We start from the raw sequence: 16,318 nt of genomic DNA, 5'->3' as shown, positions 1-16,318 counted from the left end.
CAGATGTACCTGGACACCTACATTCAAGTTCTAGTTGACAGTGTACAACATAGCCCGTTCGAAAACGATACTCTCCCAAACTTCAGGCCAGTGATGGGCATCTGTGTAAAAGGGAAATGGTGTGAAGCACCTTTTTCAGAGGAAAGTTGTATCTCATGGTTACGGGTGCTCTTGTTATTTTAAAGCATCCAAAGAGGAAACAATGTGATGATTACCAAATAACACAGGAAGAGAGAAAGGGAGACAAAGATAGAAAGGGCCTTAATACACAATCACAGTAACTAGAGCAGGGGTTGTCACTTATCTTGGTCTTTGGACAGCCTCTGTCTATACAAACTCTCTCCCATAGAGATATGTGGCAATGCTATCTTTTCCCTCATACTGTTGTTCGAATGTTGAGTGCCATGCAATAATGCTTTCAGGTTAGTGGAATACCTTGAATAGATACTTTCAGTTTAGGATAATTTAAGTTATGCTTCAGTAGGGTTGAAATAATAAAGTAGTCCACTGTACATTTGCAGTGACTCCAGGAGGAATGGTGTGTGTTTCAGTGTGACAGATTTATGCACGTGTTGTTTTGCTGGAAGAGATTGCTTGGACATTACAAGAATGAAATCACATCCTTTGTGTAACATCTGGAAAGCTGCACTCCAGTATAGCGTTCACACCCTTCCGTTGTCCTTCCCCCCCCCCTCCCTCCCCACACACACACACACATAAACAAACACACCCACATACAAACCCGGATAAATTGTGTTTTTTTTTCAACCTGTTTAACCCCCCCAAAAATCTGACTTCAGAAAGACAGAAGGAATCCATGTTGTACAATGAGTTGAGGGAGCCATGGATACTGCCAAAGAATCTGACATGACAAATGAATTGTCCATGTGGTTACTGTAATGACTGGTGTCCATCTGTATGTTGAAATTCTTAACCCAAAAGCAATGAGAGAATATTCTGCATACAGTTACCAATCATGTGACTATGTTCAAATGTACTTCCACAAATCTCTTGAGAAACTGACCCTATATACTATACGTGTGTCAGCAAGTCTTGGTTGACATCTGACTAGTTCAGTTTGGTGTGTTGATAAAGACAGTCTCACAGTAATATATCTGTAGAGGACCCTCAAAATGTTCTTTCTTTCAGAACACTTTCCCAGTGAAGTCCTGTGATTGTCTAATGTCAAGCCCCTTGTTTTTCATCAGTGTGTATTTATATACCATCTAACAACGTCATGTTTCAGAAATCCTTCCAGCTGTGTTCTTGGTGAAATGGTTGGTTATCATTGGTTGGTCTTAATAATCAATGACACCGTTCTGTCACAAAGATATTGACTCATGTTTGACTGAGGTAAGGCCACAACAACTGGGCAAACGTTTAGAATCCCAAACACAACTAATTTCATCTCTGGGACTTTTCTGGTAGTGAACTGGGAGTTAATGGAATCTCTTGAGTAGATCAAATCTTACAGTACCTCACCTTCCCTTAATCCAAAAGATAAAGAACACAGCAGTTTTCTTTGTCTCATCCCACCAGACCTTTCTCCTTCTTTCTTTCCTCCTCCGCCTGTTATTGTGCTCAGATTGTAAATGGACACCAGAAGCAGACCTTGAGGTCAACCCCACCCAGATGCATGCTGGGATGGACGGTTGCTAGGAGAGGTGTAGGAGAAGGGTGGACCTCAAAGACACAGATCTAGGGTCTGTTTACCCTTTCCCCTCCTCCTAGGGATAATTCCCCCTGTCCTTGGAATATTTTTTTTCTGATCCTAATTCGGTATCCGTGGGCAACTAAACAGCTGGTCTCAGCTATGTTGACGTAGTCCAAAACAGAACCGCAGGGAGGCCGGTTGCCATGCAACAGGCTTTTCATTGAACTCAAAATCCACTCATAACATGAACTCAAATTTCATCAACAGCCAATCTGTAATGCAACAAAGGCTTGTCTGCTTTCACAGAAGCAACACATACAGTACTCTTTACATTGAAAAACACTCGTAACGTAACATCCGTTACTTTATAGAGGCATGAATGAAGATGGTGTCATGAGCTGGGTTTCCAGATAAGAGAGATGGATGGAATAGGATTCTGGAAGATATATATGTATTTTTGAAAATGAAAAGAATCCAATCATGTTTAATGTTACAACATCAGACTCACAAAGGTCTCAAGGTAATAGTTTTTCCACCTGGTTGGTAATACAACCGAAACAAGCTTTTCCATCCTCATCTTCCATAGAATAAAAGTGATTTTTGAAGCGAGCAAAACAAGAAGGTTTGCCCGCTGGCAGGATCCCCTGGAGAGAGGGCCTCTTCCACACAAACTATTGTATAGAAAGCCGGAAGGATGGAAGTCTTAAAAGCAGGGGTGCGCAACTCAAAATTGCACTTGAAGTTCTCCAACACTGAACATACATACATGCAGTGAAAAAAAAGTACAACTCATTTAGTGTGGGTCTTTAATTTCTTATGAATGCCTGATTTAGCAGACTCATCCTAAGTAGCGTGCAGGACAAGCCTTCCTTTATGGTATTATTCAGTAAACAGTGACACTTGAATCTATATTATCATGAAAGGTCAATCCAATCCAATTTCCTGACAACTTTGTCAGTCTGTGTGTTTTGAATCATGACCAAGATAAATAGACTTTGTCTGTCTTGCGACCACAAAGTCAGTCACCAGTAACTGTTAATTCCTGACCACAAACCGCAAGCCTTTCCTCGCCTCCTCTTCTCTTCCTTCCCATGCTGTGAGACCATGTGATCTGTAATCCTTGAACATGAGAATGAGAGCTGTGAATGAAGTGTTCCTTATGCAGGGGAATGTGTCTGGAGGTTGGAGAGAGAGTGTGCCTGTGTGCGTGATAAAGAAAGAGGGTGTATCAGAGAAAAAAAGGGTTTATGTGCATGTGTGTGTATGTGTGTGTATGTGTGTGTATGTGTGTGTGTGTGTGTGTATGTGTGTGTATGTGTGTGTACGTGTGTGTATGTGTGTGTGTTTGTGTGTGAACAAGCCAGGTGGGCTCTGCCTCATATGCTCACACATAAAGAGCACCGTGACATAAAGTATAGTGCACAAACGAAAACCTCGTCCATGAATGACAACAGTAGTAGAGTTCCCAGTAGAGCCACTATCTCACCATTGTCTGCCGTCAGAATGTACAGTGCAATCGGAGGAACAAGTCACTTTGGGTCAACAATGTGGGGTTTTGTCTAGCTGTTGAAGAGAGCGAGAATTTGAGAAATCTAGTGGGATGTTATGGAGAACACTGCTTTGTTTAGGTCTGTCCTTCATGACACAGCTGTGACCTTCTGCTGCAGGTGTGTTGAGGTCTCAGAGATGGAGAGTACCATAGGTCAGGCTGTTGTGTTCGTCTGTCCCCTATTTCATTTGGAACGTACAATTTTCCATCAATGACTGACGGTAAAAGTACTGCGTTGAGCTAAATATCTGTTTTCCTTAAGCTAATTTTCAAAACTGTTTCGCCTAGAAATCCCATACAGTCGACAATGGATGAGCTCATTCACAAACACATTGCAGGTCAGAAACGATTTGCCTTGCAGTTCTAACTATCCTCCACTACAGATGAAGTCACCGACTGAGTTCAAAATCCAAACCTCCCATCAAAATAAGTTCTTGAGTTTAGCTACTACATGTTCCGTGAAAACAATAGGCTGTCGGAACACTCTCCGACGGACACTTGGGATCATACGGTACACAGCACGCACTTCCTCTCAATGGAGGGGAAAGATAACAAGAGAGCCTGTGATAGGCCAGAGGAAGGAGGAAGCCATCACTCACAAGCTGACCTTTCTACAACTCCCTTGTCAACAGGGCTTTGACCAGTTAAAAAACCAGGCTGCCCAAACCTCACTATAACCTTTTCAACCAAAGATTCATGGAACCATAGGAGAACCATGTTTTCCTATTAGGGTCAGCGGCTTCAAAGTTCCACTTTAACTGAAAATGGAATGGATGAAAACGTCAGAAAGTGCTCAGAGCCTGTGTGGTCAAATGTCCTGCCTGATTCAGCTTTTTCTCATGAGGTAACTTATTTTCGTGTCTGGAGAAAGCAGAAGGGAGAGCTAGGGAGTCCATTTGAGTCTGAGGAGACTTAAGACTGGGTCAAGTGTCAGCTCTTTTTCTCTGGAGGAGAGTAAAAAAAGGGTTGTGTGTGTGTGTGTGTGGGGGGGGGGGGGGGGTGTTACTGGAAGGAGAAGCCAGAACAGAGGAGGAGAAAAAAGTGGTGGATGAAAGCAGGAGAGCCTGTGGAATGTGAGAAGAACAGGGGCAGGGGCTGGAGGGAAGGGAGGGGGGGGGGAAATGTACTGAGACGAATGACAAGGAGGCAGAGAGGGAATTACTGGGAAGAGAGGGAAGAGGAAAGAAAGAGAAATACTTGGAAGTATAGAAGGTGTAAGAAGAGGGGGGTGAGTTTGGTCAAAATATATTTGCCACACTCCTCACACTCTGGTTCTGTGTTCCACTCTACAGATGTAATGTAACCAATTCTTCCTAGACACGCTTGAACATTTTGAATTTAATCTCCTATGTACAAATGTTGTCATAGATATCTACACAGGTTTGAACCAAACATACTGTTATCATAAATAGTTATTATAAATAGTGCCAGCAGCTGTAGATTGTCATGTTTAGTTTTTTTGCCTGTCAAACATGTACTGTCTGTTTTCTGTTAATTAGATAACAATGGTTGTTCAGACAGCTCGTAAACAGAAATTTAAAATGAATTAATTTATGCTGTTCATCTAATATGCGATAAAGTAATGACTCCTTTATGGTAGGAAGGTGCATAATACATTATTGTAGTCATGAATATTATACACAAAATATTGGTTTTTAAACAAGGTCATCCTTCAGCAAATACGAACGACACACTGTGTAGGAATCTCATTTGGAAGGAACAATGCTGCATCACCTGATCTCACTCTGCCAGTCACCACGCACACCTTCTCACCCACAGTCTGTCTAAGGAGCTTTAGTCAGCTCCTTCAACATGAAACCCTTGAATACATTCCATGTAGGCAAAGTCACTGAACTTTGTCTCTGTGTCTCATGAGAAGAGATTAAACAGTGTGGTTTGACAAGTTAGCAGCTCAGAAAAAAAAGCATGATTATAGAATTAGTCCCCCAAAAAACACAATGAACAGATCAACCAAAGTTATCCATCCACCTGAAAAACAAGCACTTCCGATATGCAGACACATACAGTATATACAAATATTTTGCTAGGCATTTTTTGCCATTAGCAAGCTTTTTGACTGCATCATTTATCTGCATGATTAATTGAAAAGGTATTTACTCCCTAGTAGTCACTGGTTTTTGTAAAAGTATTTGGCAATTCTTTACTCTGAAGATATGGCTGTATTCCTACCAAATGAGGGTCATGTGCAGGGTCGGACTGGCCGTCGGGAGAGTCGGGAGATTTCCCGAACAGCCGGTCAAATGGCTGCGTCATAATAATTAAAAAAAAGATATATAATAATAATACACGGTCGTGGACTGGTCTGCGTTTCAGTCCCAGGCTGTTTTTCAGTCCCAGTCCAGACCTGGTCATGGGTGTCATTGGACATAAACATCGTGAAAGTTAAACTTCACAATTAAATTTTTAATGGTTCAAGGTCAACTTTGCTTTGAAGGAAGCTTGTTGGTCCAAGCGGCCGATGAATGTTTATGGTATAAGCAAAACTCATGCAATGGAAGAAAGAAAATATTCTTGTTATAAGAATATTTAAGGAGATAAATGGGTCACCTATCAGCCAAGGAGGTCTGACAAGCCAGATGGACACCTGAGGGTTTTTCTTGGACATGCACGATGCCAAATATAAAATAAAATAACATAATGGTTCTTTACACAGCCTTTTTTACAATCCATGACAGAGAAGTCAAAACCAACCTAAACCCTCAAGTCTCAGAGCCAAATATCTGACTGTCGACCATTCATAAATAAGCACTGATGGTTATTTTCAGTAAAATTCCTCTCCCTGCAAGGTATGGAATGCCTTACATTGCAATAGGCACCCTTGGAAAGATCAGTCTGCACCATGCCTCCCTGAAGAGCATCTGTCTGGACAAAACACAGAGTTCAAGGTTATCCAGATAACACCTCTTGAATACATTGGCCTCCGGCAACTCCCCATGTCTTGGGGACATCCTGTCTGACAGGAAGCAGTGCGTTAAGCTGGGAACACAAGTCTCTGACTCCCGGTCCATCAGCACCGGATCACCTCAGGGCTGCGTCCTTTCTCCTCGGCTCTTCTGCCTGTACACCAACAGCTGAACCTCCAGTCATCCGTCCGTCAAACTCCTGAAGTTTGCGGACGACACCACCCTTATTGGGCTCATCTCTGGTGGAGACGACTCTGATTATAGGTGGGAAGCGGCCAACCTGGTGACCTGGTGCAGCCAGAACAACTTAGAGCTCAATGCTCTTAAGACAGTAGAGATGGTTGTGGACTTCAGGAAGAACACAGCCCCACTCAGACTCACCCCCATCACCCTGTGTGACTCCCCAGTCAACACTGTGGAGTCCTTCCGCTTCCTGGGCACTATCCTCTCCCAGGACCTCAAGTGGGAACTGAACATCAGCTCCCTCATCAAGAAAGCACAACAGAAGATGTACTTCCTTCGGCAGCTGAAGAAGTTCAACCTGCCAAAGACAATGATGGTGCACTTCTACTCAGCCATCATTGAGTCCATCCTCACCTCCTCCATCACCGTCTGGTACGCTGCTACCACTGCCAAGGACAAGAGCAGGCTGCAGCGTATCATCTGCACTGCTGAGAAGGTGTTTGGCTGCAATCTGCCTACCTTCGAGGACCTGCACACCTCGAGGACCCTGAGGCGAGCGAGGAAGATTGTGGCCGACTCTTCCCAGCCTGGACACTCCCTGTTTCAGTCACTCCCCTCCGGCAGAAGGCTGCGGTCCATCAGGACCAATACCTCACGCCACAAAAACAGTTTCTTCCCTTCCGCTGTTGGCCTCTTCAACAAGGCCAAGGGACCACACTGACTCTAATGACTTCCTGCTTAAAACACACTGCTTTTTGCACTGCATTACAAAATTGTATCTTGTATATTTGTATTTTTGTATTTTTATATTGTAAATTACGGCAATTTATATTTTATTTTATTGTATATTTTATTTAATTCTAATTCCACTTAGTACTGCTAGTTTATGTACCCTTGGTATAGATAGTCCACATATTTAAATTTTAGGTCCCTACATGTTTATTGTATGCACCTTCCTGCCAAAGCAAATTCCTTGTCTGTGCAAACTTTCATGGCGAATAAATCCCATTCTGATTCTGATTGTCACTGAATGCATGAGACCAATAACTGTTACCCTAATAGGTATCCATAGCAGATATGGCAAAGTTAAAAGGAGGTCAGTGTTTTGCTCTGTTGTCGGTTGGGATTAGGATGTGTTGTACTGTTCAGTTGAAGCTTTCTTAGCAGCTGTCCCAGGAAAGACTGACCCAAATAAAGCAATGTTATACATACAGTTAGGTCCATAAGTATTTGGACATTGACACAATTTTCATCATTTTGGCTCTGTATACCACCACAACAATCAAGATGTGTTTTAAGTGCAGACTTTCAGCTTTAATTTCAGGGTATTTACATCCAAATAAGGTGAACGGTGTAGGAATTACAATACATTTTATATGTGCCCCCCCCCTTTTTAAGGGACCAAAAGTAATTGGACAATTGGCTGCTCAGCTGTTCCATGGCCAGGTGTATGTTATTCCCTCATGGGAGTTCGTTATTTCATTGACAAGGAGCAGATAAAAGGTCTAGAGTTCATTTCAAGTATGGTATTTGTGTTTGGAATCTGTTGCTGTCAACTCTCAATATGAAGTCCAAAGAGCTGTCACCATCAGTGAAGCAAGCCATCGTTAGGCTGAAAAATCAAAACAAACCTATCAGAGAGATAGCAAAAACATTAGGTGTGGCCAAATCAACTGTTTGGTACATTCTTAAAAAGAAAGAACGCACTGGTGAGCTCAGCAACACCAAAAGACCCGGAAGACCACGGAAAACAACTGTGGTGGATGACAGAAGAATTCTTTCCCTGGTGAAGAAAAACCCCTTCACAACAGTTGGCCAGATCAAGAACACTCTCCAGGAGGTAGGCGTATCTGTGTCAAAGTCAAAAATTAAGAGAAGACTTCACCAGAATAAATACAGAGGGTTCACCACAAGATGTAAACCATTGGTGAGTCTCAAAAACAGGAAGACCAGATTAGAGTTTGCCAAAAAACATCTAAAAGAGCCTGTACAGTTCTGGAACAACATCCTATGGACAGATGAGACCAAGATCAACTTGTACCAGAATGATGGGAAGAGAAGAGTATGGAGAAGGGAAGGAACTGCTCATGATCCAAAGCATACCACCTCATCAGTGAAGCATGGTGGAGGTAGTGTTATGGCGTGGGCATGTATGGCTGCCAATGGAACTGGTTCCCTTGTATTTATCGATGATGTGACTGCTGACAAAAGCAGTAGGATGAATTCTGAAGTGTTTCTGGCAATATTATCTGCTCAGATTCAGCCAAATGCTTCAGAACTCATAGGACGGCGCTTCACAGTGCAGATGGACAATGACCCGAAGCATACTGCGAAAGCAACCAAAGAGTTTTTTAAGGCAAAGAAGTGGAATGTTCTGCAATGGCCAAGTCAATCACCTGACCTAAATCCAATTGAGCATGCATTTCACTTGCTAAAGACAAAACTGAAGGGAAAATGCCCCAAGAACAAGCAGGAACTGAAGACAGTTGCAGTAGAGGCCTGGCAGAGCATCACCAGGGACGAAACCCAGCGTCTGGTGATGTCTATGGGTTCCAGACTTCAGGCTGTCATTGACTGCAAAGGATTTGCAACCAAGTATTAAAAGTGACAATTAGATTTATGATTGTTAGTTTGTCCAATTACTTTTGGTCCCTTAAAAAGGGGGGGGCCACATATAAAATGTGTTGTAATTCCTACACCGTTCACCTGATTTGGATGTAAATACCCTGAAATTAAAGCTGAAAGTCTGCACTTAAAGCACATCTTGATTGTTTCATTTCAAATCCATTGTGGTGGTATACAGAGCCAACATGATGAAAATTGTGTCAATGTCCAAATACTTATGGACCTAACTGTAACTTGTCTGTAACAGTAGTTGCCAATGAAAAGTATTGCATGGAGGAAGAAGCAATCAACTGAGTGATACAATCAGTACAGCACTAAAGGGCAGATGAGGCTAGACAATTCACACACGTGCACACACACATACACACACACAAACTCCTCCACCTAACTGTAATCCCCCACCATTGGGGGTCAGCGTTTGCCGGCCACAGCTTTTATTTGGCCCTGATTATTTTTGGCCCAGTCACCCATTGGTCTGTCGTTGGGGATCACACTCACCGGGGGGTGATTCTGCTCCGCCTGACTGGGCCCATTCAGAGGGCCGCACAGTCATTAGGCCAGCCAGACCTGACACCCAGCTCACAGACTCGGGTCAGCCCTGTCAGCAAATACAGACCCTGCCCACTCTGATAGAGAGAGAAAGAGAGATAAAGATAGAAAGAGGGAGTGAAAGACAAAACACTGTGAGAGAGAGGAGAGAGAGAGAGAAACCAAACAGTCAAGAATAACTCCACAACAGCTGACCAACCATACCTACAGGTATCTGAAATCTGTTTCCGGTTCTGTTTTGGTAGACAATTTGTGACCCCAATGACCCTTAGCTGGTAGGGATTGTCCGGAAGCTCACACAGCTATATGAATACATTGAGTCATTTACATTGAGTCATTTACAGATGAATACAGATGTAACAGGACTTACATTTGGTCAGTAAGCGTTCTCAAGAGAAACCATGAATTGATTTACCTAAAAATGACCTATGAACATGTATTTCCATGTCCTACACCATTTGTATAAATCTAAGATATAAAATGACTTACAATACATGATGTAATTTACACAATCAAGGTAGTCTAAAGGATATGATATACCAAAGCACATCCAGCTAGAATACTTTAAAGGCGAGAGCAGGTGACCAAGGGGATGGCCGCTGTCCACTCTAAAAAGTATAACGATAGTCAATATTTCAAAAACAAACAACTGTGGAATGAAATTCCACTGTTGTACACCATTTCTGTGATACGATGTTACTCCCTTGTGGTGGACCACACGTACTGCATGTCCAAAACGCCACAATAATGTTGAGTGCTCTGTAGGCCATTCCTGGACAAGAAATGCCTGCTGTCTTGACAGTTGACATGCACTAGGATTTCTCCTTCAGGTTTTTATTGTGTTTGTTAATATTCTTATTTTATTCTAGTAATCTATTTGGCACAATAACTCAAGTTCTCCTTGGTAAGACGTTTTGAAATTTGGCACATGGATGGATTTGGCACTGGCATGGATGTCTTGCATCATGTGTGTAAAAGTTGTATTTATATTGATATTGTGATACTGCATTTGACAGTGCATTCCAATGCACTTTAGTCACTCAGTGGACTCACGAAAACACACTTTGCTAATTTGACAGTACCCGTGGCGTTGTTTGCTAGAGCGTGGCGTCAACCCTGGAGTAAGTGGTTCAAAGTCTGGTGGAAGACGTTTAGAAATCGGCAGGGTGAAATGTGCTTTTACGGTTCCTTTGTCCGCAGACAGTTAGGTGTAACCCTCTAATATGTCCATTTTACAATATTGTGCAATTTTGAGGAGGAATCCGCCATTGTTGCTTGCAGCTATATATTTTTTTATAATTTATTATATCAAAGGGATAATCTTCTGAACTGTTCCTTTAACAAGTTTGAGGACCCTACCATTATTAAGAAATTAAAGGGGTGTGGTATTTCACAAACGGATGCATACAGAGAAAATAGGTATTGTGTTGTATAATATAGTTGTAATTTACGAATATAGCTTTAATATATTTTAGCGTTGAGTTAATTTACAATGCAGCATTGATTACCGACAACAAATCTAAGCGGATGTTCGTTCCGGGTCTTCCTGTTTTGACTGCTGCAATGGTACCTTTCACAGTTAGTTAGCCTGATCTTTAGTATGGAGGAAGACGAAATAAGATTAGCAGATAGGGAAAGGACGACCAAAGAGATTTGCTAGGTAAGATTTAGAATTGGGTCAGACATGGACATGGGTACTACAGCTGGGGTTCGGCGTATTTCGACCGAAAACGAAGAAAAGGAACCCCAACAACAAAACGCTTGCATTAGCACAACTGAATACTGCGCAAAGTTGCAAGAATGGATGTGGCACTACTACTGGGGGTATGCAAACTGGCAAAGCTGGATGGCTCTGTCTGCGTTTCCATTTCCACCACCTTGCAGTATCCCATTCCCAGGCAACCAACCTGCCGGACAAACGGCTTTCGACGGCCGGAACTTGTACCCCAACTATCCCTACCCTTTCAGTTTCCCCGCACCAGGCACAGGGGTCCAGCCGGACCTAGGAACCCCGACGCCGCCTAATGATGCAAGGCCAGTGCAACAGCAGCAGGATGGGAACGCACCCCAAGCAGGTAGCGTTACGTTATCAAACTACAACGTTGTTTACTATACTTATTTTAAATAAGTTAAGTTTATGGTAGGAAGTTAGCTAAGCTAGTTGCGACAATACTCTTCTTGAAATATACTTGTATGGGCCCCTTGTTTGAAAGGGAGCCCCTCGCTTTACGATAAGATATTGCTGGTCACATGCGCCGCTTAAGAAAAAACTGTTAATCGACTTAGACTACTTGCATCCTACGCACCATTTCCCCTCCCAAAGCCTTCCAACGTCCAAAAATTAAATTTTCAACCAAACATGTGTGTGTGTATAACCATAGATATAGGGCAGATGAATCTATGGTTAATCTAGCTCAAGCATACAGTCTGTCAATTGATTTCTACCTGAGTGATTACGTCTCATATCGCTTTCTCAGGTCGGGAGTACATGATACCCACTCCCCTTCACAGATTCCTGGCAGAGATGGTGGACTTCTTCATACTGTTCTGTGTGAAGGCCACCATAGTCCTGTGGATCATGCACCTCAGTGGAATGAAGTGAGTGTGCTTGACAATTTCACATTGTTTAAAGATTGTTCATAGAGCCTGTTCTCGTGGTTTTATGGATGCCAACTGGAAAGTCTCTAAGTGCTGTGCATTGACGTGTGTCATGGAACCAACAATCTGGGTTTTCCTCCCAAATTTGTAATTTAGCAGATTTAGACTCTTGACAGTAATACTTGTTTATCAAATGGGATCTGTGCCTCTACGTTTTGCTTTGAAGGGACATCGCCAAGTTTATCACCCACTTCATCGTGGAAGAGATCGACGAGAACACGTCCATGGAAGACCTCCAGAAGATGATGGCGGTAGCCCTGGTCTATAGAATACTGGTGTGTTTTTATGAGGTGGGAATTGCTCTTCACAAGGTTATCGTCAGTGTCCTACTGTAGTGGAGACCTATAGTATGCCAACTCACACTCACAAAACACATATTTACTCATACTTTACTTGTTTTGCACATTTAGGATCAGATTATTTACTTTCTTTCTAGATGTTTTTTTTATATTTATAAATCCCTCTGGCCCCATAAAGGTTCTATCTCTCCATCTTTGCCTCATCATGCTAACGACAATGTTTGTGCACTCATGTGCACGCTGTACTGTGCTCCTTGGAAGAGAGCGCTCGTCTGTTGTGAATGAGAACAACGACAGAACAATGACGACTCTGGTTCACCGAATGAGCAGTCAGTTCAGGCTGAAGTACTAGAGGTGGAGGGATACGAGTGTGCAGTGAGTTCAGGCTGAAGTCCTAGAGGTGGAGGGATACGAGTGTGCAGTGAGTTCAGGCTGAAGTCCTAGAGGTGGAGGGATACGAGTGTGCAGTGAGTTCAGGCTGAAGTCCTAGAGGTGGAGGGATACGAGTGTGCAGTGAGTTCAGGCTGAAGTCCTAGAGGTGGAGGGATACGAGTGTGCAGTCAGAGAGGAGGAGCGGAGGGGAAGCCATCACGGCTGTATCAGGAGCCAGGGTTTTTTTTCCCCCAACAGGGAGACATGATGCAAGAGTCTCATCATATTTACCTGGGATGAAGTCAGTCTGGTGTGAGCTCGCTGTCTGGTGACTGCCAAAGGGTTGGGGAGGGGGAGGGGTGTCGTCTCAAATGACTCTTATAAACCTTCCTGGAAATCTGAACAATTGGATCTTTTTGGAACGTACGCTCTCTTTTCTGTGCATCCCTTGGGGAGGGGGGGGTTGGAGATGGGGGGGGTTGGAGATGAGAAACATGGCAGTTTATGTAACAACACCAGGGCTGTCCAACCCTGTTCCTAGAAAGCTACTGTCCCAGTCACACCTGGGGTACAAGAGGGTTTCTCTGCAGGAGCAGGGTTGGAACGTCCTGCCCTACACTAAAGAGGTTTTCAATCTCGCCACTCACTACCCGCAGGGAATTCTGTTGAATGTTCTGTTCAGCATTTGAGACAAGTATACAATGAGATGGATGAAACCAATCTTGTCCAATCAGATCATCTGCATCTGGGGAGCGGGCGGGGCCACGCCAGGGAAGTTCCTCCTGGGCTTACGAGTGGTCACCTGCGACACCTCGGTCCTGGTGCGACCCAACCGGGTTCTGGTAGTCCCCGCCTCAAACGTCACACTCTCTGCGTAAGTGATGCACTCTGCCTGTTTCTCCTGTTGATTCAGAGGTGTCATTATGACAACGTTCTAGTAGCACTAGGGCGAGAAGCAGGTGTAACGTGGTTGGCATGTCCGTGTGACTTTGTGTACTTGCGGTACAGGTTTTCTTCGTCACGTTGGGACCGGCAGTCCCAACGTTAGATGGCTTTTCTACGAGATGCCATTTAGTTGTGATAGTGTATGACTGTCGTATGTGTCAATCCCACAGGTCCACGGTGCGAGCTCTCAACAAGAACTTCTCCATCGCCTTTCTGTTCCCCGTCTTCATCACCCTGCTCTTCTTCCAGCACAACAGGACTGTGTACGACATTGTGGCTGGAACAATTGTTGTCCAGCGCAGGGGAGCCAGATAATAGTGCCGAACTCTCATTTCTACAAAACCTGCCTGCAAAATAATCACCATATGGGATGTTTCCCCTCATTTGAATACCTTCTTTTTTTTTGTCACAAAGTGCTATACAGAGCCAAAATGACACTTCGTCGAGGCGCATGCAGATGCACCGCAACAAAGACAACAGTCCAAGTAGATGTAACAGGAAGAGGAAACTTGACCGGGTCTAGCCTATCCCCCGCGATCTGCAGAAATTAGAGTTGTTTCTCGAAGTTTGTTTGGGATTCAACCCTAGTTGTCCAGAACTGGGCTTCTGGGCTTCATCAGATACAGGCTTGGATTGAAAACCCACTCAGGAGGGAGCAGACCGGCAGTGTCGGGGAAACGTCTGATGGTTGTTGGTTTCAAACTCTTATACTCAGAAAACGTGTTCTGAATTTGAATATGGAGTAGAGAACACAGAAGATTGTTTTAACCACAGTAACTTGCAAAGTATTGTGTTCTGGATGTTGTCAAGTTTTTAAGGTCGTCACTCAGTCATTGTTGCTGAAGAGTTTAATAATTGAGTTGTAACGTTTAACTAGATATTGTGCAAAAGAAGCTTTATTTATGGGGTGTTTTGGTTTCAGGTTGATGATGTTGTGAAATTGTATATTTTGCTATTTTCCTTTTTTGGGGGTTAAGTTGATCACTGAACACTGCAAAGACTGCAAATGTTCTATTCTATGTGCCTCTACAGGACAAGATTGTCTATCGTATACTATGTTTGTTTGTTTGACTTTTACTGGTGCAGTGATCATACGACACGTCATCCTGTCATCCGCCGATTCTGTCAGGAGAACGGCCATACCATTTCACGTAGAGTGTAGTAATCGACACACATGATCTCTCTCTGTCCTTGTTACTCACGGTGTAGGACACTACAGCATACCCTCCAGTGCATGATTGTAATGAACAAATTCTAGAACACACTCATAGTCCTTGATGTTCTGGGGATGTCCAGAGCTCAAGGTGTTGTCTTTTGTTAAGGTCTAGTGTCAAATTTCTGTATTCTCCAGTTTGGGCCTCTCAGTATTATATATATTTTCTGAATATTCCAACATTTTGATTTTAGCTAAATACACTGAGACTAAATATACTGAGACACTGCTGTTGAGGACAATTTAGTTTTGGGGATTTATTTAAAGATGCACATAAAATGTGAATGACATTGAAACCTGAACATTTGTATCTGATTTAAGAATATACAATAGACAATGTCTCAACTGATCGTAATGAAGACATGAGCCCCAATCCCTCTATAGTCTTCCTAGAACAGCATGTCCAGAAGTTGTACTTTATGTGATATTTTGGGATTCGAAAGCACTTAACTCTGGATGTTTTGATGTAGTTGATCTAGTTGGTCTGTTTTGGAGAAGGTACTACATTTGCCCACATGGGGGCGAAGGTAGCAAACGAATGTATGAGGCTTTTGAATAAAGTAACTAAAAGGTTTGCGAATGGTTACTTTCCAAGTGTTACATTTCTGTTGGCTCGTTTGGTTTTCCTTCATTCTGAAACGACAACAATAACGACAACAAAAAAACAGGTGAGGTTAAAGGAGTCATTGTCATGGGCCTGACAATCAGTTCAATGAGACTGAATTATAAAAATGAATGTTTCAAATCAGTATTTCAGATTGGATGGAACAGCTTCCGACTTCTGGTTCAACAGATGGGGTGTGTGTGTGTTTATCAGGCGTCACAAGAGAGTTGCTAGAAGGAGAGTGTGTGTTTACATTTAGCCATTTAGCAGACACTTATCCAGAGCGACTTACAGTAAGTACAGGGACATTCCCCTGAGGCAAGTAGGGTGAAGTGCCTTGCCCAAGGACACAACATCATAATGCACGGCCAGGAATCGAACCAGCAACCTTTTGAGTAATAACCCGGTTCCCTAACCGCTCAGCCACCTGACTTGATACCATGTATGTGATTGGGATGGAACTGGCAAATGACATGTCAAGATTGGCTCATTCCTCTGTACTGTGTGTTGCCCTGGTGCACCATGGGAACTGGCAGTCTCTCTCTATGGATCTGATGATGAGAGTGTTGCAAGTGCTCTTAAGTCACAGCCAGGTCTGACTAATAAAGCATCATGCAACACTGTCTGTCTTTGCTGTCTTGTCTCTGTGTCTGCCTGCCTGCCTTCCTTCCTTTTCTGCATTTTCCCACGTGTGACTAACACTCACTCTGACACAAACACACATCATGTATGTAGGTGTGTGT

The 16,318-nt window shown here is 43.2% G+C and overlaps 1 protein-coding gene across 1 annotated transcript; it reads left to right on the top strand.

The window, feature by feature from the left end:
- Positions 1–10,889: 10,889 nt before the first annotated feature.
- fam8a1a (family with sequence similarity 8 member A1a) lies at positions 10,890–15,553 on the top strand. Its single transcript, XM_062445684.1, has 5 exons — positions 10,890–11,559; positions 11,962–12,082; positions 12,309–12,432; positions 13,548–13,687; positions 13,929–15,553. The coding sequence occupies exons 1-5, from the start codon at positions 11,169–11,171 to the stop codon at positions 14,071–14,073; spliced, it is 921 nt and encodes a 306-aa protein (XP_062301668.1). The 5' UTR covers positions 10,890–11,168; the 3' UTR covers positions 14,074–15,553.
- The last annotated feature ends 765 nt before the right edge of the window (positions 15,554–16,318 follow it).

This window comes from Osmerus eperlanus, chromosome 20 (genome assembly GCF_963692335.1).
Source record: "Osmerus eperlanus chromosome 20, fOsmEpe2.1, whole genome shotgun sequence".
Lineage (NCBI taxonomy): Eukaryota > Metazoa > Chordata > Actinopteri > Osmeriformes > Osmeridae > Osmerus > Osmerus eperlanus.
This window is presented reverse-complemented; position numbering and strand designations above follow the sequence as displayed.